Below are 27,599 nucleotides of genomic sequence, written 5' to 3'. Positions count from 1 at the left end.
ATCGTTTATTTTGATGAGGATGGTTAATCTCCTACTAGGTTGCACAACATAATAATTTTTTTTTGAGGAAAAATTGCACAACATACTCGTGGCCATGGGCCGAGAGATCCAGATCCAACCGGACCGCTCCAAGCGACCGCTCCCGTCCAGCCGGCCTGCCTAGCTCGCACCACGGTGGTGGAACCAAACGTGGAAGGGGACGGCCAAGGGCGGACACTGCCTTGGCTGGCGTTGACAGTTAGATGCGACCGCGGGAGCGTCCGTCCGACCGCCACCGCGTCCGCCTCTGCTCCCCCTCGCCTCGCCTCGTCGGCTCCCTCTAATCTCGAAGTCTCGAACCCAGTAGTGGAAGACTAGAATCATCGGCGCGACGCCTCGGCAGATTCGCCCGCTCCGATCCCACCACTGCCGTGCCCCGCGAGCGACGTCGGGCGGCGGCGATGGCGACGTCGTCGTCGTCGTCGGGGGCGGGGGCGCGCAAGAAGGCCCCCAGCCCCCCGAAGCACCGCCACGACGGCACCTCGCCGCTGCCGCTCGGCATGGACTGGAGCCCTCCCCCGAAGAGATGGGTAAGCGCCCGCCGCCCGTGACCCCCTCTCGCATCTCTACTACCCAACCCCCGTCGAGCTGCGCCGTCCGGCTCGTCATGATCCATGTCGCGCTATGCTCTCGGACTCGGAGGCAGATGCGGGTCTCGCCAGCTGCGTTGCTGCCTACTGGGGGACCGGTGATCCCACTTCTAAGGGCTATATTTGGTGCTGGTTCGGTCCGTTCTGGGGAGGTAGATGTGTTTTAGTGTATTGGGGGTTGTCGATCATGGGCAGGCGTTTTCGACCTGGATTTTACTGCAGCTGAGTAGCGTGTGCTAGTATTGGGTCCAGGTATCAAATGTGCGGGCTGTGATCTGCAGTAAAATTCGTCAAAGTAGAGCGACCCGTTGTGCATAGTTGCTGATTCAGTAACTTAGAGCTTTCCTTCAATTAGGGTTTTGGATTTCTCATGTTTAACTGACAAACAGTAGAATAATATGGACTTGACACGTTAGTTTACTCAGTGTAGGATTGGATGAGTCAATTTCATTTTTCTTCTTCACTTTACTAGGGTTTTGGATTATGTCTCTCTTGCAAGGAGTTGATTATGTGTTTCATGGTGTGCTTTTACTGAGTGGGATTGCAAAAATCAGACATACCCCAGCTTCAAAAGATTGATTGCCTTGTTAGTCAGTAGCTGTCTTCTCTTCTGTGGAGTCTTGAGTGTAGCTTTGCTTACCTGGAATATAGGTGTCAGTTGTAATTTAGCTGGTTGATGGCTTGATCCTTTCCGTATTATCATTTAAATTTCTTCCTATGCTATGCCAATGATCACTATTTCTGCCTGAAATAATTTGCATGCTTGATGAGCAAAATTCACTAATGCACATGCATATGTGGCAGAATTTCCATGAAAAGCTGTCCGTTTCTTTTTTTGAACGTAAAAAAGCTGTCCGTTTCTAACAGGTTTCAATTAATTAAGAAACATTTCATCTACTCACTATAGTATTTGTTTCAACACAACTCTGAAACTATCTATTGGTCAACGCATCTCATGAGCTCATTGTCTATTGACTGCATACAGGAGGGAAGGAACACCATATGGCCACATAACCCTCAAACAGGTTGGAGTTACTGTGTGAGGATGCCTTCTTGGATCACGCAAACACCTGAAACTGGTGTGACCACTGATAGCTTTTTGAAATCTGTCGTTGTAAGTATTGTTTATCTTGTATGCTTTTTATTTCTCCCATCTTTGTCTATCCATGCCACAGATGACTCGAATACATTAATTTTAATTGCATTCCATATGCCAATTGGAAAATGCTGTGTTTCAGGTATTCTCCTTGTTATACAACAAACAAAATTTTTATGTACCTATAGAAAATAGAAAATGGATAAAAAAGACCATTCCGCATTTATGACACCAAAAAAATTGAAAAAGTTCTTTTAAAGACATCTCCATTTCTAGAAGGGCGGGCCTGGTGCAAGCGGTAGAGTCTTACCGCCTGTGACAGGAAGGTCCCGGGTTCGAGTCGCAGTCTCCTCGCATTGCACAGGCGAGGGTAAGTCTTGCCACTGACACCCTTCCCCAGACCCCGATTAGAGCGGGAGCTCTCTGCATTGGGTACGCCCTTTTTTTTACATCTCCATTTCTAGCATTTACCTCTCCGGCTATAGCTGCAGCTAAGATATTCAACTTTTAGCGCTATGTGATGGCACACGCTAATAGCCGGATTTAGCGCCCAAAATCCGCTAAATATGTCGTGATTTAGTGCCGCTAAGCTGTCACACCTCACCGTTCCGCGCCAGGAGCCGACTGAGACCTTCCCCATTGTGCATCGCAGCCACGGAGCACCTCCTTGTCCAACGTGGCCTGATTCAAGCTCCCCGCCTCCGCGAGCAAGCAGAACTGCAGAAGCACCAGCAGCTCGACTCGGCGAGGTGCTCAGGCCACCGGAGATGCGCCGGAGCTGCTCAGCTGTGGCGCTCCACGAGTGAGGCCGCGTGGGCATGCGACGGAGAGAGCAACATCCTCCCCGGCGGCAGTGCAGCAGAGGGCCAGAGGCGTGTCGCAGTGGAGAGAGAGAATGCAGCAGGCCAGAGGAGTCACGAGTTGGACCTTGGACAAGGAAACTAATAAATAAAGCGTGCAGCCTCGTTAGGAACGTGTGGACGAGGATTGACCAGGCTGTGATTATTAGTAGATAAATAGCGGAGATAATAGCAGCTATAGCGGATCGACCAGGCTGCCGCTAAACCTTATATCCGGAGATTTAGAACACTGCTTTAGACATCTTAATGTATTCTCAACTATATTTTGGAATGCCAATGTATTGCTAAGGTGTTGCATGTTCTGTCATTCTTTTTTTTGTGTCATGTGATTAGTTGCAATCACATGAAAAAGGCTCTTATCATAATATCATGTGAATCTTAGTTTTGAGTTATGTAAACTTTGCCATTCTTGTTTTCCTGTATCTAAATTTAATGCCCATAAAGGACAGTTTTACAGGATACATGTCGGTATACAATCTCCAGAAGGCTTTAGCTCTAGCCATGGAATTCTCAGAAGGTTTAGTGACTTTCTGAAGCTATCTTCTGATGTAAGTTGAGGCAGTTGATTCAGATATCCCAATTGTTGCCATTTGCTCTTTCAAATATTGAGCATCTTTAACTTGCAAGTTGCAGCATTTTTCTTCCGGTAACTCAAAATGTGCTCACATTATCTGAGGGCACAATTGTTAGTTAGCAATAATAATAGCTATGGATGTGCAGTTGTTCTATGGTTTAAAAATATTGAACAAGCAATAGGGAAAACACATTTAATTTTGCAAGTCTTGAATAGCATTGACCTCTTTTAACATAGCAGACATGCTCCTTTTGAAAAGTAATGATCCTTTGTTTTGACCTCAACTGGCCTGTGTACTACTCAGGCTGACAGAAAATTTTAGAATGCAATCATCATGAAAGAATCACTGTGTAGCTCAGTATCCAGTTGTGTTAGAATGACTTAAAATGTGCACTGGCGAGCTGTTGGCGGTAAGTTTTAGAAATGCAGTCAACTGTAAGAATCACTGTGTAGGTAAATGTAACTTGGTAATAACTTGAATGCACACCACACTGCAGAAACTTACTGATGTAGCTACTTGTTACAGTGCATTACATAGATATGCAGTGATTCATCTTCAAGCACTTTTAGTTACAATGTTCCATGTCTGTATTGATGCTAGTTTGCACAATCCTTTAATGTTTTGCCTCCCCGTTGGCCTCAAAATAATGATCTATGCTTTGTTCTGATGTAGACATGTTGGGTCATTTGCTACTTTATGATTTGGTTTTGATGTAGAACCTTGTGTTATGTAACTGGGTGATTTCCTGAACATGATATACCAGTATACCACCGATACTGTGCTATTCCATATTCATTTGCCTTTGATATATCATTTGTAACCATTTGCTTTTTTTGTAAGTTCAATATTTTTTTTCTTATACTACAATACTCCTGTTCTGCAGCTTAAGAGCGCGTTTCCCAGAAAAGATGTCCCATCGGCTCCTCCGAAGCATGCTTTCTTAAGAATAAATTCAAGCAGGTTGCTTCTAGAAGAGGTAAAATGTATCTTAAACCTCAATGTACTTTTGTTAATTTCCCCTTTTCCCTGTGTCAACTGGATGCTTTACGTGTAATACTATTTCGTGTTCAGCTTCTTGGACCTATCTCAAACTGTTATGCTTTCAGAGAAGGCATGCGTTGGAGGAGTGGATGCAAAAGTTACTTTCTGACATTGACTTGTCAAGAAGTGCTCCTGTTGCTGCTTTTCTTGAGCTTGAAGCTGCTGCACGTTCATGTATTTGCTGCTTTAATTATATTTTTCTCTAACTGTATATTATTCACTGTCTTCATTGTGCACGTTAAATATGTTAACAGAAAATTTAATACTGTTATACTAAATATAGATTTCCAAGAACGGAATGGGCGTCCTTCTGAAGTAGGTTCTTCTGCAAAGAGCAGCAGTATTGACTCTTCTCCACATTCTGATGGACCTGCTTCTGGTTCTCTTGCTGAGTCCAATCAAATAAATCAAGCTCTTACTCGTGGTAGCAGTCTGACAGGAGCAACTGGTAATGGTGTGCTTGGAGAAGCTATCTTAGATCAGTCTGATGAGCATGTTAGTAGTGCCTTGAATCACAGGAAAGGGAACCTTGTATTGGAACATGATGGTAGAAATGGTTCAGTAGCGTCTTATAGGGGAGTTGTTTCAGAAGAGGACCGTGATTCTAATCCCGGCCATGCTCGGAAGGACTCTGCTGAAAGTATTGGGAGTGATTTGAGTTCTATAAGAGGAAGTGAATTATCTGTTCCAGGGGCTAGTAGTTCACTTTGGGATGGTGCCGTGGTGGATGGACATATTAGTCAAACAGAACATCTTACTGGTTTGGATATGCATCTTTTGTATGACATGGATGCACAAGTCATCCTTCCAAATGATCAAAAACAGAAGTTGACTAGACTTTTGATCACAATGCAACGAAGAATAGGGACAGCAAAAACTGATATGGAGGATCTCATAGCACGACTAAATCAGGAAGCAGCTGTTAAAGAATATCTTACTACAAAGGTATTGCTTTGCTTTTCATGTTAAATGACTATGGCATCTAGCTCTACTTAGTAATTACAGGTTCATGCTTTTTTTTCTCGAATACGCAGGAGAGCTGCGTGTTGTTGTATTATAGAGAGGAATTACAGGTTCATGCTTAATAAAAACAAAATGCACTTTCAATTTCCATGTTGAGTTTAAGATTGTATGGTTCTCCAAGTTACATTCTTTTGTTGTTTTGTGCATTCTTAGTTGTACACTCAATGGATTTGCGTGTATCATTACCATTCTCCGGATTCTAGGTTCTCTGTTTGATAATTATGATTTGTAATGTAGGTTAAAGATTTGGAGGTTGAATTGGAAGCCACAAAACAAAAAGGTAGAGAGACACTACAACAAGCTATCCTGGCTGAAAAAGAGAGGATTACCCAGATGCAGTGGGATATGGATGTGCTCCGTAGGAAGTACTCTGAGATGGAGTCAAACCTGAAGACTGAACAAGTCTGTTATTCCCACTGTTCTTGTGGCTTAATTATTTTACTAGCCATATGAAGGTACTGATTATGTCTCTTTATAATTTGTAGAATGAGAAAACTCGTGCGGAGTCAGAGAAAACAACTGCTAGTGGTGAAAATGAAACACTACTTGAAGAATTAGAAATTAAACAAAAAGAAGTCGAGAGTTTGAAACAGCGTCTTGTAGAAGCTGAGGCAAAGTCTAAAGCAGATAAGAAAGTTCTTGTCAAAGAGGTCAAGTCTCTTAGAAACTCCCAAACAGAGATGAAGAAAGTGTTGAATCAGTATCTTGAGGAGAAGACTGATTTAGAGGTATAGTGATACCTAATGCCTATCTAATTATAATGCCCCGTTCCAGCTGTAGCAGTATCTGTTGTTTCTAGGAATACTTGTTTACTCTTACTGGCAGTATATATTCAACATTATTAGTGGCTTGCTAGACCAATTTGGCTAACTGCTCTTCCTCTTTCTTTTGTATCCTTCATGCCACCTACCCTTGGACTTTAGCTTAAAATCCTACTGAACCGTTGCTATGTTCAAGTTTGTGACCTTTTGATACTGTTACATCCGCAAGACTTTTGTGATGATGCAAGACATCCTGTCCTTTTACCTTTCCACGACGCTTATTATTCATCCAACAGGCATTCTATTTGGGAAGACTATCATAAAACATTATGTTTGCTAGCTGATAAGATGCTCTAGCATTAAAGAATGTGATTATTATCTTAACCAACAAACACATGAGCTATTGGTTTTGTGTCAACATCTCCATGTGCTTTGTTTTGTCAAACTTGGATGAATAAAGTTCCTTCTCTGAAGCCAGGAAGAGCAATAAAGACTGATTTGTACCTAAGATCATCAAGCACACAATCAATTTCTTTTTTTATTTTAATATTTCCATATCTCATGTCAAACTTGGATGGATAAAGCTTGATCTGTTTATGCAAGCTATGATGTAAAATGATTTCTCCTTATATATGCACGGTTTTGGGAATTAGGATTTAGTGCTGCTCCTTCAATTAACTGCATGAGCTAGAGCCTGGAGAAAGGGGATGAGTCTTTTTATGCATGCTAACATATTCAAATCAATTAATCGCTTATGATTTTTTTTTCACTCTTCGTAAATCCATGCTTCTGTCTGTGCACTCAAAATGTCTGTAGTACTCCGTAGTTCGAATTCTATGCAATCAGTTTATTTTCCTGATTTTTAATGTTTTTTTTGGTTTCAGAGAGTTATTAATAGAGAGAAACAGAGGTCAGCACGTACAAAGTTATCCCGATTGAAAATTCTTCATGAGTGTCGACTGCTGCGGGAGCGTCTACAGGAATGCAGTGCTAAATTTCTAGCAGAAGAACAAGATAACTTTACTATTGATCCATCATCCTTGCCTGATGCATTAGATCTTCTAGCAACATCAGACAATAGAATACGCCTACTTGTTGCCGAGGTAAACTTGAAATGTTATGGTAAATTAATATCATTTTTTTCCCCAACGGGCCTGCTTGGCCAAACTCTAGTTTTTATATTCTTAGAGAGCAGCCAAAGTTACGTGGTACAGCTCCTACTCTAATAAATTTGGAGTTTGAGCAATTGAGTTGTTTTGGAAATAGGTGCTCCTTTCATTTCTTGGAAATACAAAAAAGAAGTGTCCTACGGATAATGTAAAATGCTATGCAAGATCACGAGATTTGTAATGTTGGTTTGTCCTAACACAGAACACTACCTCTGGTTGTTAATACTTGATGCTCCAACATCATGTTAATACCTGCAGCTAGCTCATTATCCTAGTCAGGAAGATCAACTATTCCTGACTGGGGGGAGTATTATCTGGTTCAGTTTTTGTTGTCAATTGGAAGATCACTCGAATATTCCCTACTTTTGCATTAGAAGCCCCTGAACTCCTCTTCTCAATTTATCATTTTTATCTTGGATCTGAAGCTGGGGCAGCCTTTGTAATAATATCATTATTTCACATTCTCTTCTTGAACCTAGACTGTTTTTAGTGTTGTAAAGTTAAGGGAAGTTGGAGAAAACAAACCCTACCAAGGTCCCAACTTTAGAATTATTAAGGCGAATGACAAGTTTACGGCACTTAGTTCTGTAACCAGGCTTGCACACTGTGTTGGTAGCACCTGTTTATAATTATTGCCTCCTATGAATCCCTTCTTTGTAGAAGTAGGGACAGACTTTTTTTTTCCTTTGGGTTCAGCTAGAGTTTGGAGTTTGAGCCACATATCATTTTACCTTGGTAGTTACAGTGCATCTTATGTTTTGATTTAGAGAGGAAGAATATTGTTCACACTGGAATGCAATTTCCATGGCTCCACTTCAGTTTTAGATATACTTTCTATTAATTCTACTACTTTTAAATGTGGATATCTCTACTAAATCTATGCTCTGCATTGGTCTCTCCAGGCTCAACTTCTAGCACGAGATGATGAACAAGGCTCTTCTGATGATGGCGACAATTCTGATAGATCCTCATTAACTATGAGCAGTGAAGATGCAAAAGTTACTGATGAAGATACAACAAAAATGCTTTCTGATCTGCTCATTGACAATGCACAGCTGAGGCTACGCCTCAATGCTGTCATCCGCAACGCTGTAAATACTGCCGTGAAGCCAGAGAAGGAAGGTAGTGGCGAGGTTCTCCCCAAAAAGACAGTCCTTAACTGGTTGTTAGACAGATGAGAAAACACGATGTATATTCCTGTGAATTAGATCTTCAGACTTATGCGGCTTGATCAAAATTATATGATGAGCATACCTATAGTGCCAGAGTAGCATCAGGATAAACATTCCCTCCATGAGGGAAGGAGAGCCTGGAAGCGTGCGTGTGTTGCTGTTGTACGATTGCTTATTTATACATGGAAGTCATGGAGGATAGTATATTTAGTGGGGTTATCACATTGCATTACAGTGGCTAGGGCAGTCAAAGCTTGCTGAGCTATGGAGTAGCTTGCAATTGGGGTTAAGACTGATGGAGAGCACAATAGCCCCCGGTTTTGCACCATATATATGTAATTAAAACCTGATGGGATACCCTATATGTAGACTTTTCTGGCTCTCAGCCGGTGAATCTCTAGCATGACTGTACACAGTGAAATCACTCTAGACCAATCTTCATAACTTATTCTATAGTCACTTTGATTTACGATAATATTTACTAATTTACGATAACATGAATATGTATTTACGATACCTGTGTTACTACAACTCACGGTGATATTTACGATAATGTTATAGCAAATCACTTAGTAAGGAGTTATTGTAATCTCGTAAATTAGCGTGGTAATTATTATAACTCAAAGTGGCCACAGAATAAGTTATTCTATGGCCAGCTGCAGAACAGTAGTTCTATGTATGACAAAGTGTATTAGATAGAGTAGGTACTCCCACGTGTATATCTCTAAATTTAGGTACTCCCACGTGTATATCTCTAAATTTAGGATGTATATAGCCCGACGAAGTGTATTAGATGGAGTATATCATCGTACTAGGCAATCTATGGTACTATGTATGACAAATATGTATGTATATTTAGAGTATATGGATATACTTATTTTATATGCTACTATCATAGTATTATATAATATATTAAAAAATATATGCTATTTTGAAAAAATTTTACATAGTAAAGATCTAGAGTATCTTAATATTAGTATGTCAACATACTCCAACTGATAAATGAGTATGTGCACATACGTAACGTGATTTATTGATTATGGGAGTAGCTACTCCCGAAAGTATATAAAATGCACCATATATATATAGTAAATGCCCGTGCGTTGCAACGGAAACACATAATACCACGATAACATATGTATGAGCGTGTGTTATACTGTTATCTAAAATAGATACCGCAATCATAATGTTCCGATTAATATTACATAAGTCTTCACAAAAGATAGATAGTTAAAATATAACTTTAAATTTGAATGCAAAATCAAAACATCAACTTTAATTGTCGTATCACTTCATGCCTACGATACGCGAAAGATAAGCTTGCACTTCTTAAGGAATCAAGTGCTACGGAAAAATAATCATAACAAGTTTATGGCCTTGTTCGCTTCTTTTATAATCCGTCTTTTTCAGCTTGTTTTTTTAGCCGGAACAATATTTTTCTCTCATAACAAATCAGTCGGAATAATGTTTCAGCTTGTTTTTTCAGTGAAGCGAACGGGCCTGTGTTTCACAATACATGTTTTAGAATCTATTCTACAATTAAGAATCTAATCTCTCAATAGTTCGACTAAGAGAACGTGCTTTGCACGAATACCAAGCTACAATTGGTCACCAATCAATGATGATCAAGAAGATTTTCTAGTCGGGCGGCGTATGACTTCTTGCAGCTGAAGCATGCAGATGGCTGAAGCTATAGTTAGAAGTATCCTGCATATAAATTGTTTGTTAATTTTTAAAGTTAAAGTACCATTTGATATCTGAAAAAAAATATATATCAACGTGTGATGTATTACCTCTTTTATGAAGTTAGAACCTCTTTATATACGATATTCTTTGTGAATATATCTTTTGTCGCTTTCTTCTTCCTTTTTCCTTTCCATTTCTCTTTCCCCTTGTTCACGTCATTCTCAGCAACTGGCACGGTTAGGATCCTAATGTTCGATCTTGCCGCACGACGCTCCGCAAACCTTGCTCTGTCCCTTTGCCTTTTAAGTTCCCGAGGATCGGAGACTTGTGTAAGTGGATTAGATCCACTTTCAATGCCTGCTTTTTTTAGAAGATAGACTTAACATCATTAATTATCAGATGTTAAAATTTTCACATACATATACACATCGACATCAGTATTTACCTTCATTTATCTGGTTTGACAAGTCTCTCAATGGCATGCAACAACTATGATTTTCATTAGGCTCCATGCAGGAAAGAGATCTAAAAATACATGAAGACAGTTTAAAAAAATAGTCTTTTAGATATAGAAATAACGATCTTCTAAAAATGTGATTGTTCTTATAGTTGTAAACAATAAACTGTGAAACCAAAGCAGCTATAAATTATTTCATGCTAGCAAGTTAAACAAAATGATGACATATTTTCTCAAACGATGAACAAAATGATGATATACCCTATTTTGCTAAATTAGAAATAATATTTTATGTATGTACCTATGCACTCATATGTACATGTGATCAGTTTAAGAATTGTCTAATACTCATAGGTTTAATATTGTACCTCTACACATTTGAAACACGTAATTTCTGATTCCGGTTAGATTGAAAGAAAGTAGGTAAAAAGTATAAGTATGTGCGGTTATTACATTAAAATAATCAAAAGACGAATGGATCATATATCGAGAACCTTTTTTATCTTCAGTATAAACTCTCTGTTTCTTAGGTTTAGAAGGGTTAGGGGCAGAGAATCGAACTTTCTTGTCTTCGAAACAAAGTAACTTTAGTATCTGAAAAAGTTGACAAAAAATTAAGGATCTTAACAACAACATAGATTTCAAACCTACCCATCCCCAACTATATAAAAGCATGGCTGAATCTTTTGTTTTTTAGAGGTGGTTGCAACAGTCGGGGCAGATGAGTTATATTAACAACTACCAATTTACTAGTGATCATAAGTTTAGATTAAAATCAATTTTAGCAGAGATGACTTATTGTAGTCATCGAAGCCTTTCCCCAAGGGAGGCCTCAACAGCCAGATTTCTATCGTGCTTCGATCATTAGGTGTTGTCTGTGGCCGCTGTCCCAACGGACCTGTTAAGATGACAAGAGCTATCCGTATTTGCATATCATCAAGGCAACTCTATGAACTTGCAAGTAAATAGCAACAAGTGTTCAGGAAAAAAAGTTTTGTTCCACTTAGTTTTTTCATGCCCAATACCTATGTACGAGCAAATTTTGTGGGCAAAAGAAATAAAATGTGGTTTGCATGGCAGGATGAGGACTGAATTGGTGATCATCTGGCAGTGCAAAAAGCTCAAAATTCCAACCAAAATGGATGAACTAAAACCAAACAAACTCACTGCAAATTACCCAAATAGCACGACATATGTTTTTATTCAAACAAATGAGCTCACTATGAACTATCCAAAATGCACTAAATCTAAAGCATTGCCATATTGCAGAGATAGAAAAAAGAAAAGAAAAGAAGCACATTTAGCTTCCAGTTGAGTAGTTGACCATGGTGTAATGAAAAATGTAATTATAAACATTATGGTCTCGATAACCGATCATGCAAAGGAAGACTATTCTAGTTTCATAAACATCCTCAGAAAATTGTCAACAACTAACAAGATATTTATTAGAATGTCCACATAAAAAACAAAACACTGACAGGTCCATGAACCATGGATCGGCGGTGTGGTGTGTGAGCGGTCCACCATGGACCGAGTCCATGCTGAAGGGTATGGGTCCTTATATTTCCAATGTATTTCCTCTTTTATTCTTCGAAGGAAAACGGCAAGAAAGTGTGGACATGGCATCCTAATGTCATCAAGCTAACAAGCTAGGAACGCTCGTGCAAAGCGGAGCACAGAACAGAGCACGACCGGTGCTCGGCGGCCATTTTCTAGCAACACGAGCTTGCGGTTGCGCAGTGTGCCTTGCGCGCGCACGTGGAGAAGGAGCGCAGGGGTGTAGGGAAGCTCACCTGTGGCTTACCAAGGGCGGAGGAGCAAGGCCGAGACTAGCTGTTCCCTAGAGCGAGCTCACATCTGGCAATGGCGGTGCGGCGCAGGAGTTCGTGGGCTTGATGCTGGTGCTGCCCAGCTGGTAGTGGTGGGCTAGTGGTTCACGCTAAGGAGCTTGGCTGCTCGCCATGATCACTGATCTATTGCAGGCTCCGTGGACTGCAGGTGGTGAGATCAGCGATTTGTTACAATGGACATCGGAGCGGTGTCCTGATTCCGCGTGCCTGGCGTGTGTCAGCGGCAATGGAGACCTGAGCCCGCGGTAGTGCAAAGCATCAGTGTCAGTGGGGAGGGCACGGCGCCACAGAGACTTGAGTGGGGCGATTCGGCGATGGCTCCGCTAATTGTCGCCATCCATGTGCTTCTGCTAGGATTAGTCATGGTCGTCTTCGCCCATGTGCTGCTGTTAAGATTTGGGTTTGGGTGTTCCGTTTTGCATAGCTGGAAGGGAAGACAGATGGCGATATAGGGTCCTGATGACGTACCTGGTGGGTGCTCGTCGCTAGCTCGGCATCGTGACAGGGTACGCTAGCGTCAGCGGGCAGGGTGGCGAGGTGACGGGCGCTCCAGCAGCGTTGAGGCGGTAGGGACAAGATGGGGCATCAGACAGGGCCAGTTGAAAGGTCCTTGTTTGGTTTTGGTAATTGAATGACAACTTAGGTGGACTAATTATGTTTATGTGAGATACACAGGTGATTAGTCCACAGGTACATGTGTATGAGCAACATATGCCATGGAGGTGAAAATGGCTTGGAGATGTTGCAAAGCTCACACATGTGATGATGAAGGAGCTTATTGCACATGAGACATGACATTGAGTCATGTGATCAAGGTGGAGAAGATCAAGACAAGACTTGGCTTGATGGACCGGTTGCAAGCGTGAAGGGCAAGTCGAAGGCTTTGGAGTGATGGACCGCGTGGCGGTGAAGCTTGAGCAAGACTTGGCGCCGATGGACGATGGCAACGGTGAAGAGCAAGTAGAGTCAAGATCGATGAACCAATATGATCATGTGATGATATAAAGTGGATCATATCATTGTTGATCGTGTTAGTGCATGTGTTGCATCGACATTGAAGGAGATGGAATGGAATGCGCAAGGCAAAGGTATAACCTAGGGCATTTCATTTCACCGGTCATAGGTATGTAGAGAAGTTTATGACCGGGTTTAGGATAGATGGCCGTACTATCAAGAGGGGCAAACTTGTTTGCATATCGGTCATCTAGTGCCACTCGAGTGATCTAACTTTGCATTGTCGCTAGGATCGAGTGGCGTGGCAAGTTGAGTGGCTAACATCCTTTGGGAAATGGTTGTGAAAATGCTAACACACATACACATGATGGTGTACACTTGGTGGTGTTGGCATATTTACAAAGGAGGTGGTGTTTGCAGGGGTGAGATGGGTTTTGGGTCCCTCTCTCCCTCCCGCCGAGCTTGCGAGGCAGGATTCGGCGCTTTTGGGAAAATGAAATGTCTATTTTCTATTGCGCCGGATGCAAATTCTTGTGGTTAGCACACTTGAGCAAGGGTGAAGAGAATGGAGAAGATGCTGGCGTCGGTCAACTGACCGGACGCTGGATCTGAATGCACCGGACGCTGGCAGGCTGCGTCCGGTCGCACTGACGTGGAGTGTAGCAGTAACTGGAGTGTGACCGGACGCTGGCTGCGTCCGATCACGTTCGACCGGACGCGTCCGGTCATGCTCGGGAGCTTACTGAAAACGACCGGACGCTGAGGGTCCAGCGTCCGGTCAGTTGAAGCTAGAGCGTTCGGTCAGATCAAGTGACCGTTGGAACCGGGACACGTGGTCGTCTGCGAGCGACCGGACGCTGAGGTCCAGCGTCCGGTCAACACGATCGGAGCGTCTGGTCGGCCCGACCGTTGCCCAGTGAAGGGGTAACGGCTAGTTTAGCCCTTAGGGCTATAAATAGAAGTGGCCCTCAGCCATGGCTGGCGCTGAGCACCTCAAGGGACTTAGTATCCATGCTTGTGAGTGCTTGGGAGCCCTCCATCACACATATACTTGATAGTGATTATTCGATTGTGTGAGTGAGCGATTCTAGTGCGATTGCATCGTGAGGTTGCATCGAGTGGCACTAGGTGATTGAGTTGCAAGCCGGTGGTGCTTGTTACTCTTGGAGGTTGCCACCTCCTAGACGGCTTGGTGGTGGTCTCCGTCGAAGCGCGCAAGAAGCTTGTGCGGCGCTCCGGAGAAGTGCTTGTGAGGGGCATTGTGCTCGCCCCGCGGGAGCCACGAAGAGCAACTCTAGTAAAGCGTGTCATTGAGCTACCCTCACTCAAGGGGTAGGTTCTTGCGGCGCCCGACGTGCGGGCTTAGCGGGTGATGCTAATTAGCCGCCGAACCACCAAGTGAGCGGTCGACACAACGGGGACTAACGTGTTGGCAAACACGTGAACCTCGGGAGAAAAATTATCGTGTCAACCTTGTTCTTCCCGTTAGTTTGCATCCCCATTACACAAGCTTGCAATTACTTTTATACATATTAAGCCTGTGTAGTTGTTCTTGTAATTAGATAGCTTGTGTAGCTTGCTAATTACCTTCTTGCTTGTGTAGCATAGAAGTAGCTCCCTTGCGTGGCTAATTTGGTTTGTGTAACCTTGTTAGTCACATTACTTAGTTTGTGTAGCTAAGTAATTGCGTTCTCTAATTTGGCATTGGTCGCCTTGTTATTGAGCATTGCTAGTGAGCTTAGTTAGCTTTGTGCTTTTGCTTACTAGCATGTGTAGGAGCTCCCTTGTTGCTTAAAGTACTAGCGGCATAGGTTTGTGTGACCTTGCTTCTAGAATTGGTTAGGAGAGCTCTATCTAGCCTGGCACCTTTGTTGCATAATTGTTATCTTTGCAAGGTGCTAGTGAACATATATAGTGAGGTATAGTCTTGGCTAGACCGATAGTTTTAATTCCGCATTTGTATCGGTTAGCCGACGCGATTAAGTTTTAGAAAAGACTATTCACCCCCCTCTAGTCGCCATCTCGACCCTTCATCGGTACGGGGCAGGACGTGGACAGGGCGCGATTGAACGACGGCGTTGATCGGCGGACGGCGTGTGCGATGGCGAAGGTGGCACGAGGGCCAGGCACGAGGAGGTGAGGACGCGGTGCCGTGCGACTGCAAAGTGCCAGGGAGGTCACGGTGCAGGTGACGGCATGGTCTCACGTGATTGACAGCATGGGGTGATCGCAGAATTGATCACGATTGTTACGGGAATTGATTTTTGCCTTTCTGATTTGCTGTGGCTGTTATGGGGATTGAGCTGAACGCATGGAGCGAGTGCGCGTTGCCTTCCTAATCTGATCGCATGGAGCGGCTTTGGTGTCGCACTTGTGGACGGAATAGTTATAAATAGATCTTGATACGATCATGATACTTTACAAATATAGATTGTGTGGGTGTTCAGTCACCCAATCTCCTCCTTTTTGGTTCTGGCTGGTTAGAGCAGAGGACTGAAAATCCTCTTTTGCTTAGCGCGTTGGACTCCAAATCCTAACAGAGTGGTTCGAATCCACCTCAGAACGAGAGCGAGCCTGAACGAAACCTAACGGAAGCTGCGCTTGACTGGGAAGACTGCTGCGCTCCCTGCGGGTAATAGCAAGAGAGTGAAGAACAATGATCCTCAAAACTCAAAAGTCAGCAGTGAATGAGTCCGACTCGAGTTCGTGGGTCAAAGGCGAAAGGCTGACACACACACGTGCTATTCTACACCCTAGGTGTACAATACTATTCTATACCAAACTGCTAGAGTTCAGTATCGTTTAGAAGTCGTGTTTCAGTATTGTTCAATATTTTATGGTGCTAGGTGTAGTACTGAGTGATACTGAACGTAGTTCGGTACTACTTAGTATTTTTCTCTAGTCAGTTTTGGCTATTATTCTACACCTAAGGTGTAGAATTCGTGGGTCAAAGGCAAAATCGCGTTGACTTTGTGATTTTGCCCTTCACTGTTAACAAGTCAACGCAATTTTGCCCTTAGTCAACGGTCAAAATAGGGGCAAATTCGCAAAGACCAGGGGCAAAATCGCGTTGACTTGTTAACAGTGAAGGACAAAATTATAAAGTTAGAGAATCGATGGTAAAATCATAATTGCACTTTAAAACAAGGGGCAAGAACACTAAAAACCCTTTTTTTTTTTGTTTCAAGGAGTGTTCCACGTTTAAAAGCGTGTGCTCGACCATTCAAAAAAGCGTGTTCTTGTCCTGGAGTATTCCACTGTCAGTCTGTCATCTGGGAAGGTGAAAATTTCCAGATTCCTGTGAAATTCGTTCTGTATATTTTCATTGAATTCTTGCGTCCATAGATCCAAGATCCATATGTCGTTTCTTCGTATCTTATCCGTGGTCCTTAAAACAAATCATGGCCATGTTTAGTTCTCCCTAATTCCAGAATTTGACACTATGCAAAAAGAAGATTCTCCGTCACATCAAACTTGCGGTACATGCATGGACTACTAAATGTTGACGAAATTAAAAAATAATTACACAGTTTGGTTGTACTTTACGAGACGAACGTTTTAAGCCTAATTAGTCAACGATCGAACAATTACTACCAAATAAAAACAAAACGATACCGATTCGGTGCGTGAACTAAACACGGCCCATGCAGAAATTGGCATGGATAACAGAGTCATATATGGCTTGATGAGCCAAATGGCTTTTGCTTTTGGCGAGGGAGGCACTCTCTGTCAGTCTGTTCGGGAGGCCGTATCGTATCGTGGATTATTTACTGCTGACTGGTTTAGTGTGAGAGAAAAATACTATTCTCAACTGAAAATTTACGATCGTTTACGAGCAAGCGAACAGGCTATATATTAACATCACAATTTTCTAGACCACTTTTACGGCTCACAGATTTAGTTTCACGAAAAAGCACGCGAGTGGGACCGCCGGTAGTAAGGCAAAAAGTCCAATCCGGGCCCACCTGTCGCACAGCAAAAGCAGCGGTGTGGACGTACACGCACTCACGTTCCACCGCCGAAAAAAAGGACGCGCACATCACACGCAGTGAGACGCCAACGGGAACACGTAAAAATCCAAGGCCGCGTTTAGTTGGCCGAAGTTGACACCCTGTAGCGCACTATAGTATTTTATTTATATTTAATAATAATTATTTAATTGTTGATTAATTAGATTTAAAACGTTTATCTCATAAAGTATAACTAAATTGTGTAATTAATTTTTGATTTTGTCAATATTTAGTACTCTATGCATATACTGTAAATTTGATGAGACGAAAAATCTTCTTTTTGCATGGTGGTAAAGTTGAAATTTTGGGTAAAAGGGCCAACGTTAAAACCAGAGAGGGGAGAAGAAGGCAAAGTGCGCGATAAATAGAAATAGCCCTTGCGACTGCGAGGACGAAGGCGTCAGGAACCAACAACCCAACCCATCAGCCCGTCAGAACCGGACCAGACCAATCAGGACCCATCAGCACCGTCGCGGCGGCGACCAGGGCGCGGAGGCCGGAGGTTGGGGGGACCGGGACCCGGGACCAGCGGTCGAGGCCCAGCTGTTGCGGATCGCGTGGGGGAGGGGAGGGGGAGAGGCGTCTGTCTGCCGGATGTCCCGCGGCGGCGGGGAGTAGGGCGACGGCGGCGGCGGGGATCGGCTGCGGCGGCGCGACGAGGCAGCGGCGGCAGTGCGGGAGGGCGGCGGCACCATGTCTGCGGTAGTCTGTGGCAAGAGGTCCTCCTCCATCTTCGCCGACGAGCTCCTCCCGCCGTCCCCTCCCTCCCCTCACTCCTCCTCCCACCAGCCGGCGGCCAAGCGGTCCCGCCGCTCCCCCTCGCACCGCGGCGGCGGCGGCGGCTCCGACGGACGCCGACGGGAGGCGCTCGTCCACCATCTACTTGCACTCTTCCCCGACATGGATCCCCAGGTCTGCCTCCATCTCCGCCTCACTTTATCCTTTCCTGATTTCCTCCCGTCCCATTTCCCCGTCGGTGGTGGTAAATCATAAGATGTGATTTTTGCTCCCTTCTACGATTTACTAGTGCCACCATTTTTTTTTTTGGTGGTAAGCCGACGAGGATTTGTTGTTCTCTGTCCGTAAATATGCGATCCCAGTGTAATTTCCGATCTGTCCTTGGGTGTGAAATCGGATATTACTGAAATGGGGCTCTTCTCAGTGAATTAGTTTAGTTTACTGCCACGCTTGATATGAATCTAGATGTCTCTCAGTTGTCGTTGTATTATCCTACCATGCTTATATGCTTGCTTAGATGTTTGTGGTACTCTGAATATTGAATTGTAGCATGTCCTACCTCTTTTACATTTGTTTTTTATTTCAAACATATTGGCAATGGAAGAAATGGTCTGTTTCATAGGATTTCATTTACTGTTAACCTGTATCTGTTTTATTAACTATGCAAAGGATGGTTTTATTAACTATGCAAAAAGGATGGTCGCCGAGAGATGGATGTGCTGTAGTTTCTGTGGCTCCTTTCTTTGGTAGCTATGCAAGTTGTGTATTGTAGCCAGTCCGAGCTTGTGATGTCCCCAGTAAGTACACAAAATGAATTTATTGAATATACAGGATTTCCTTCGTAGATGGAAATTCAACCTCCTGTTGGATCCTGATAGATTGAATTACTTCTATGCAGTATGAGCTAGTTCCTCATTTACTCTACCTTCTAGTATAACATATGTGACACAGCTAACTATGCTTGCTCTAAATAACTGTAGTTGCTTGAAAAAGCTCTGGAAGCATCTGGAGATGACTTGGATTCTGCAATAAAGAGTTTGAATTTGCTGCGTTTAGAGTCAGCAGAAAATGGTCAGCATACAGCAATTCAGCCTTCCGTTGAAGGTTAGTTTTCTACCAGAGACTACTGCTTTCCCTGGATGCATTCATATAGCAACAGTTATGCATTCTCATCCATGTAGTTCTAGCTGTACTTATAATAGTCACCTGTCAATGATTCAATGGGAGTGTGGTTCTCGGTGCCCAATTGAATTTGTCCACCAATTTTATTCAGAGCTATATTATTTCATTATTTCAGGTTTTCTTAATTCATAAATTTGTTACTGTTATATATCTACACTGTCATAAGCTGTTAAATTTAAACACATATTTGTATCCGATTTTGGTATGGAATTAATTATATGTAGAATTGGATCATCAAATATCCTACATTGTCTCTGGCTTTGCTTATAACTTCATCCTGATATGACATCAATCCCGTGTTGTATTTGGTGGTAATTGGAATTTGTGTCATCTAGGATAGTGTTACTACCATAGTAATTGGGTGTTTGGTTTGAGGGATGAGTTAGTCCATCATCTTCTCATTCCTCACTTTTTGTTTGGTTTGTGGAATGGAATGGGTTGATCCATCATCATCTCATTCCTCACAAGCTATAATAATTACCACTATGAGGAATGAAGTCATGCCACCAAATTTGAGGAATGGGCTTATGATGCGCCACCTCATCTAGAATAGAGTGATTCCTCAAACCAATCACTCTATAAATGAATTGGTTGCATCACACTTATTTTCTAACGTGTTATATTATTTTTTTTGGAAAGCAATGAAGCAGTTTCCAGATTGTATTGCTGACGGTAGCATCAATTTTGCATTCCTTGCAGGTATTCCTAATGGTGGCGTGGATACGGCTACAGAATATCCGCCTACTGTAGATAATTACCAGACAAGTAATAATGGCTCTGAATGGGTCGAGATATTTGTCAGAGAGATGACAAATGCTTCTGACATAGATGATGCACGGGCTCGTGCGTCAAGAGCTTTGGAGGCTTTGGAGAAATCGATTGTAGAGCGTGCAGGAGCTGAAGCTACACAGAACCTGCATAAGGTACCCATGCGGCACTCACTACAACTTTTGGTTCCCTGTAGTATTGACTAATTTGCAGAACGATAATAGTGATTGATTTTCCTTTGTGGTATAGGAAAACATGATGCTCAAGGAGCAACTGACTGTTGTTCTGCGAGAGAATGCTGTGCTGAAGCGGGCAGTTGCCATTCAACATGAGCGCCAAAAGGAGTTTGATGAGAGGTCGCACGAGGTCCAGAGCTTGAAGCAACTTGTTTTGCAGTACCAGGAGCAAGTTAGGACTCTAGAGGTGATATTCCTAGTCCTGTCTTCAACTATGCTTCTTTTCCTGTGTGATATATCAACTGAAGAAATGTTTGGTGTCTGTGACCATACATTTGCAGATAAACAACTATGCCCTCACAATGCACCTCAAGCAGGCTCAGCAGAACAGCTCCATACCTGGGCGTTTCAACCCGGATGTCTTCTAAAGCATAGCTGCTGAACGGTCTGCCCCAGATTAATAACCTATGAAGATATTCTGTTTTACCAACTGCCCCTGAAATGGGGATACGGGATAGGTGGATTCACCGCCCATGGGTCCAAAATTTTCAAGTTACGGTTTGATTTAAACGTGTTGCTTTCATGCAATTGGCCACCAAATATATTGTGTTTCCACTTTTCCGTGTTTGGTTTATTTGATCCATGGCTAATATATTCGTCACTGAAAGATTACTATATCTCGTTGTAGGTCAGTTTTTTTTTTAGAAAATGGAAAAAAGTTTGCTCCCTACGACCGCACTTAGCCAAGTTCTTACAAGCTAAGGTCCCGTTAGGCATAGCTTCACTTCTCCGGTGAAGCCGTTTCGGCTTCAGCTCCATCGGGTGAGCTGGAACAATTTTGGTAAATCATTTGGCAAATAACTTCACACGTAGAGCTTCTTAAAATATGCTCTCACATATGGATTGAATTATCTAAAAGCTTATTCTCTAAATAAATTCAAATATAAGCCATCTGTCTTAAATAATCCACATAACCACCAACCACCTTCGTTTTAAAGTTGATTCCAATGTGAGTTTGGCATCCTTGCTTTGAATTTGATTTCGACGTGTAGAGTTTTGTGATATATAAACCTAGTGAGAATGTTAAAAATAATCCTTAGCCACCTTCATTTAGACTTAGATACTCCATATGATTTGGTTTACAAGACGTAATATGATATGATACGATCTCTTAAATTACATTTTAACCATTTATTTATTTTATATTGTATTGCCTATGATTATAAACTTGTGATTATTGGATATTATATTTAATTTTAAATCTAATCTAATTTTATACTCTTATAAAGCAAAACCCTACTGCTATATTTCTTTTTGATTTCGTGAGGCCAGGTCATCAATGGTGCCTCGCCACCGTCTAGGGCCCACTTCTGTCCACCTACGTTGATGCGGCAATGCCTACTCTACTTCTTCTACCGTCACCACTAGGGCCAACAAGAGCCCTTTCATGTATGCGCCAGGAAGCTAAACTGACAGCCTATCCCCATGGCAGGCATTCGCAACCATCGTTACTAAGATTGTCTCCGACAACCACGACCCAAAATACAAGATCCATTCATCCTTTAGGTATCGCTATAGGCAAATGTTTCAATATATATTTTTGATCTTCTCAAACAATAAGACCCAAAAGACAACTATTTCTGCAAATAGATCTTCAGGAGAGAGGATACTCAGATTTGGGTTATGCCTCTCCTAACACATCAAATGAGTCTTCCATATAGGTACTCTGTGGGAGGCTATAAGTACTGTATTAGAGACCCATTTTAAATTTAGCTTCCGCGACACGTCTCCTGTTGGAGGCCGCGTAACGCATACAAGAATAGGACAGCATGTAAATTGCTTCGATCTCCACCACTGGGCCAGCCAAATGCATGGCCTTTCTTTTATGTTCTTTAATTCCACGCATAGCTCAACAGGCAGCATGCAAATCCATGGAAACTGAAAATCACCAATTGCTTACTAGCAGTCATGCTTAACAGGAAGATTATACAATGGCAACTGATATGCACAGGTAGGACTATGCCTGCAATATTAAATTTTTAGTTCGGTTTTCCTTATCTCCTCTCTTCACTTTCACCCTAATAAGTAAATAAAAAAAAAGGTCATGTCAAGTAGCATTATTAAATCTTCAGGATCATGTACATCGTTCCCATCAAATTATCTAAGAAAATGATGTCACCATCCATCATATATACTGTAGAGTATCATTAAATATATCATAAAATTTGATTTCATCTTGTTAGCAATAGTTTTTGGATTTTCTTTTGTGCACATTCCTATATAGTGGTGATCCATGCAAATCCCGCGGCAATATGCAGGGTATTCATCTATTAGTATCAAATTTGTATTACAATAATTACATTTTGTTTTGACCAAACTATTGGTCAAAGATTGTGCGCCTTATACACTGAGGCCCCGTTCGCTTGTCTTAAAAATGGCTTGTTCGGCTTTTTTTTTAGCCGGAACAGTGTTTTTCTCTCACAACAATTCAACCGGAATATTGTTTTTCTGCCAGTTTCAGCCTTTCAAACCAGCGAACGAGGCTTGAATTGGAAGAAGTATATTGGTATTTGGTAGATGTGGCATTTGTATTCTTGTATCGATTATAAGAGTCGGTGTGTTTGTTTTATCTTCATCTTTAACAGGTTGAATCTTTTATCAGGAATTTGAAACAAATACCCTCTTAGTCAGCCTTTTTTTAATAATAATAACATGAAACCTTCACCTCTACTCCCAAATCCCAAAAGCATTCAGAAAAATCTACACATTATGAACAGGAACGCGTACGGTGGCTTGCAGCCACAGGTCGTTCTTCCTCCTCGCCGTGATCCCGAGCCCTTCGGCCATGTCCACCTCCTCCGGCGCAGCGCCACCGAGTAGCGCCCAGTCGAAGTGGAAGAGGAGGCTAGCGAGACCGAGCTCCATGACGGCGAGGCCAAGGCCCAGCTTAGATGCAAATTTTTTTTGCAAAATGAACATGGTAGCATTTTTATTGTTATTTGACAATTAGTGTCCAATCATAGTCTAATTAGACTTAAAAGATTCGTCTTGTGGATTTCTTTTAAATTGTGTAATTAGTTTTATTTTTTATTTATATTTAATGCTTCATACATGTGTTCAAAAATTTGATGTGACGAAAAATCTTGAAAAATTTGACAAAACGAAGTGGAACTAAACAGGGACCAAGCGCTATGCCGGGGCAGATCCTGCGTCCGGCGCCGAACGGCACGAACTCGAAGTCCGTGCCCCTGAAGTCCACCTCCGCCCTGGAGCCGCCGTCCTCGAACCTCTCCGGCCTGAACTCGTCGGGGCCCCAGCTCGCGGCGTCCCGGCCGATCGCCCAAGCGTTGACCAGCACCATGGCACCCCTGGGCACGTCGTACCCGAGGACGCCGCGCGTCTCCTCCTGGCACTCACGCGGGAGAAGCAGCGGCACTGCAGCGTGCAGACGCAGAGTCTCCTTAATGACCAGCTGCAGGTAATGCATCTTTGGCAGAGCGTCCTCCGGCACGCGGTTTTAGCCGGCGAGCACGCGACGCACTTCGGCCTGCGCCTTGCGCAGCGCCGCCGGGTGCCGCATCAGCTCAGCCATGGCCCACTGCAGCGTCGTCGACGTCGTCTCGCTCCCCGCGCTGAAAAGATCCTAAGTGCACGGCGCCCCATTCAGAAAAAAATACAATCTCGTCAATGTCGTCGGAGTGACGATCGTCGAACACATTGGGGGAGAAGAGAGCTGAGCTTACGATGATCACGGCGCGGATGATGCCCATGTCGAGGGAGACCTGCAGGCCGCCGTCCTTCTGGATCCTCAGAGGTCGTCCTCGTCGTTTCCAGCACCGGCCGCCCGCCTCTCCTGGTGCTCCGCGATGACGCCGTCCATGAGCCGTGTCATCTCGCGGTGGTGCGCTTCTGCGGCGCGCGCCGCCCCGCTGAACGCTCGCGCGAGCCTGGACGATGGGAACACGTCGGCGAGGCTGAACCCCGCGGCCACCCTGACGCCCTTGTCCAGCTTCTCTAGGAACGCGTCGCGGTCCCTGATCTGGCCGCCCACCACGGCGTGCACGACCGCGTCGGTGACGTACGAGGCGAGGAGGGCGCTGACGTTCACGGGCTTGGACGACGACGACGACGACGCGACGGACGCGACGAGGCTGGCGGCCTCGGCCTCGCGCCCACCGCGGAGGGACCGCACGCGCCGCGCGCTGAGCAGCTCGGTGACGCAGAGCTTGCAGAGCTGGCGCCAGTGCTCGCCGTGCGGCGCGAACGCGACGCCGAGGCCGTCCCGGGTGAGCTCCCTGAGGGTGGCGGTCCGGGGCCGCGTCGCGAACGCGGCGTCGTGTGTCCTCATGACCTCCCGGGCCGCGTCGGGCGACGACACCACGACGACGGGGAGCTCGCCCAGGCGGAGCAGCATGAGCGGGCCGTGCCGCCTCGCCAGGTCACGCATGGCGCGGTGCGGGAGCGCGCCCACGAGGTGGTGAAGGCTGCCGATGACCGGGAGCTGCCATGGGCCGGGAGGTGGTTTATAGCCGTGTTTGCGCCGCCGGAGCTTGACGGCGAGGAGCGGCAGCAGCAGGATCGTTGCCCAGAAGAAGTAATGGTAGGATGGCTCGAGTTCTTGGTCCATGATTTGGGTTGCATATCTGATTGTTCCTCGAGGTAAGTAGTACATAGTAGAGTTCATTCTAAGTGTAGTGCATAGACGATTCAAGTCGGCAAAACAAAATTCCATGAAATGAGATGCCGCGTGGAGGAGCAGGTGAATGGCGAGTGAACTATATAATATGGAGATTTGCATTCAGATCTAGAAGCAATGTGGTAAATAATGCGTGCACGGAGAAGATAGAGCAATGTTGAATAAAAATACAAATTGTTTATTATGCGCTCCAATGCTAAAGGTGCTTTAGTTGGTTGCTAGCTGTAATTCGAAACCCACACGCGCCCATCAAAACATTTCCAATGGTGCTGTTAGTACCAATTCTCAACAAATCATATCTGGGACTGGGAGTAAATCCTTTCTCAGTTAGGGGGAGCTTTGATGGGGAACAGTCTCGATTCGATCGATAAATTAAAACAAATCGTACATGAATGTTTGAACTCCGTCAAATTTTGCTCGCTTACATCAAGAGCAACTATAATCTAAAGAGAATCCAGACTAACACAAACTAATTGCAATAACACATGAACATGTCCTTTGATTATCTCCCTCTACAGACAATCTAACATAAACTAATTGCAACACCACATGGACATGGCCTGTCTTTGATCGTCTTTCTCCTTAGCTGGAAGAGAGAAAAATGATATTTTGCAGTTTCAGGATCTTGTGGATTAAGCTCCAAGCTTGACTCGTAAGTTGTAGCAGCAGTATGTAGTGATTAGAGGACATGTCCTTTCTGACAACCGTATCGATTAGAAGACATCTGGATTGCGATGCCAATAGGTGTTTCTGCATTGGTTCACATTTTGAAGATGAAATGACAAGGCATTGTTCTTCTCCTGGATGGTAAGGATGAGAAGGTTAGTACGAGTAGGTAGATAAAATACAGGTTAAGCATTATAGCAATGATTTCACAGAACCTACCTCTAACACCTTGATCTGCTTCTGGTACTTCTCGAGAATCTGGTTGAATTGAGATCGCTCCTGCACCATCTCTTGATACTCCTTGAGTCGGTTGTGCTGTATGAGGAATGCACGCTTCAGAACGCCGTTCTGGTGAAGCAGGGATCCCAGCATCTGCTTCACTATCTTGTGCTCCTGGATTGACAACAAAAATTCAGGTCAGCTTGGGAGGAAGGAGAACTATAAGCATTATTAAACATGGTTCATAATAATACAATAAAGAAGTATTTAACTTTAGGCAATCTTGATACCTTGTTCACTTTGTTTTTTTCATCTGGGCTACTCCTAGCAGCAGATTTTTCCAACAGGTTGAGTATCTTGAAGGCGCGATTCTTGGCATCAGTCAAATCTGAAGCAGAGGACATCTCCTTGACAATGAGCTCTGCCCATCCAGAGCAATTGGTGGGAATGGTTTCCACTATCAGGTCAACTGCAATAGCCATTGATGCAGTAAGGTTTATGTTAACGGTAGCTGATTTTAAATGATTAAATAAATTTGGTTGCATGAAAGTATGTTGAGATATTAAACATGGCCGCATACCATCGGATTCAGATAGGATGCTATCGCCTTCCTCGTTGTCAGATGGAACATGGTTCATGGCAGAAGCAGATTCTGTGCCTCTTTCTGCCAAATAATCTTTGTATGCTCTGATTGCAGCATCCAAGACATCTCCTGACGCTTGTAAATAGTTTTGTAGAACCTGTAAATTAACGGGAAAAATGATTTTAGGTGCACAAATCCTAACTAGTACTAATTTGTGTAGGATAAGAAAACACATGGCTGAAGATATTCATTGGTACAGTACTGTAGTACCAATTGGTAAGGACACCAGTTTATGTTCGATGCATCGATTGAACTCCAAAAGAGGACAGAATTTTCGAAATCAAGTTTATTAGATAGTATATATCACGGTAGCTAATGGCAGGGCCTCATTGGCTTGACCTCTTGCCTATCGGCGTACTCTAAGCCTGTTCGCCGTGATTGATTATTAGGACTAATATAAACAATCCATGTATCAAATAAATTAAACGCACACGTACGTACATGGACGCACCTGCGGATCCTCGCCGGGGAAGATGAGATGGAGCGCCTCGACCGGGTCGAACTCGAGCGGGAAGCTGAGTCCGAGGTCGGCGGCAACAATCGACGACGAGCACCGGCCGCGCTTGGTCTGCAGGAGCGGCAGGTCGGCGGCGGGGAACGAGAAGGGGTCGTCGAGGAAGGCGGCGGCCGTCCCTCGCTTCCGGCTTGCCACGGCTGTCGCCGCCATGAGAGGGTGGAGGTAGTAGGGATAGGGTTCCGCCCGCGACGGTCGGGATCGCCCCGCTAGCTCCTTGGATTTGTTCGGATTGAGGATTCAACTGAAGGTGCAGTGGAAGTTGCGGAGTGATTTCACGACCGCTCGCGGGGGGCGTGGATATATATAAGCGGTCGCGGCGGTCGGGCTCGGGTCGCGCGGAAGGCGGACTCTTGGAGGACACGGCCGATGGGACATCGACTCGATCGCGACCGTCCATGGGTCCCACCAGCTCGGACTTTTCGTGTACAGGTCTTGTTTGCGTGCCCTTAAATCCAGTTTGATCCGCTTCTTTTTTCATCCAGAGCAGTATTTTCATATCATAAATTTTTTTAATTCATCCAAATTCCTCCTAACGAACGATGCCATAATTTAACAACGGCACCCTCTCAGAGTTTCTTTTGGAATGCAGATCGGAGTTTCCTTTTTCCTAGACTACCGAGGTGTCCAAAGTTAAGAAAACTTAATATTCGACGTCGCCTTTCTTCTCTCTTCCCTGTAGCCGACCAGCGAAGGCACGGCCGCCATCGTGGC

General features: G+C 44.0%; 3 protein-coding genes, 1 long non-coding RNA gene and 1 pseudogene across 4 annotated transcripts; 3 read left to right on the top strand and 2 right to left on the bottom strand.

Moving 5' to 3' along the window:
- The first annotated feature begins 210 nt into the window (after positions 1-210).
- On the top strand, positions 211-8,755 carry LOC136528296 (PX domain-containing protein EREL1-like). The gene is made up of 10 exons (XM_066521241.1): positions 211-569; positions 1,615-1,743; positions 3,035-3,133; positions 4,044-4,136; positions 4,267-4,375; positions 4,485-5,146; positions 5,462-5,626; positions 5,710-5,952; positions 6,870-7,088; positions 8,057-8,755. Exons 1-10 carry the CDS (start codon positions 441-443, stop codon positions 8,330-8,332), a joined length of 2,124 nt encoding a protein of 707 aa, XP_066377338.1. The 5' UTR covers positions 211-440; the 3' UTR covers positions 8,333-8,755.
- An 8,915-nt stretch (positions 8,756-17,670) lies between these two features.
- On the top strand, positions 17,671-20,824 carry LOC136527161 (uncharacterized). The gene is made up of 5 exons (XM_066519781.1): positions 17,671-18,195; positions 19,002-19,125; positions 19,903-20,126; positions 20,221-20,394; positions 20,489-20,824. The coding sequence occupies exons 1-5, from the start codon at positions 17,977-17,979 to the stop codon at positions 20,573-20,575; spliced, it is 828 nt and encodes a 275-aa protein (XP_066375878.1). The 5' UTR covers positions 17,671-17,976; the 3' UTR covers positions 20,576-20,824.
- A 1,874-nt stretch (positions 20,825-22,698) lies between these two features.
- LOC136527163 (desmethyl-deoxy-podophyllotoxin synthase-like) lies at positions 22,699-24,986 on the bottom strand (annotated as a pseudogene).
- A 186-nt stretch (positions 24,987-25,172) lies between these two features.
- Positions 25,173-27,164, bottom strand: LOC136527162 (uncharacterized). Its single transcript, XM_066519782.1, has 5 exons — positions 26,823-27,164; positions 26,309-26,468; positions 26,019-26,197; positions 25,729-25,902; positions 25,173-25,643 (listed from the first exon to the last, which is right to left on the bottom strand). The coding sequence occupies exons 1-5, from the start codon at positions 27,036-27,038 to the stop codon at positions 25,557-25,559; spliced, it is 816 nt and encodes a 271-aa protein (XP_066375879.1). The 5' UTR covers positions 27,039-27,164; the 3' UTR covers positions 25,173-25,556.
- Positions 25,786-26,277, top strand: LOC136527164 (uncharacterized). The gene is made up of 2 exons (XR_010776711.1): positions 25,786-25,925; positions 26,060-26,277. It is a non-coding gene; the product is annotated as an uncharacterized lncRNA (long non-coding RNA).
- Positions 27,165-27,599: the final 435 nt, after the last annotated feature.

The sequence above is a fragment of the Miscanthus floridulus genome, chromosome 19 (genome assembly GCF_019320115.1).
Source record: "Miscanthus floridulus cultivar M001 chromosome 19, ASM1932011v1, whole genome shotgun sequence".
NCBI lineage: Eukaryota > Viridiplantae > Streptophyta > Magnoliopsida > Poales > Poaceae > Miscanthus > Miscanthus floridulus.
The sequence above is the reverse complement of the archived record's forward strand: the minus strand, read 5'-3'. Positions and strand labels throughout refer to the sequence as shown.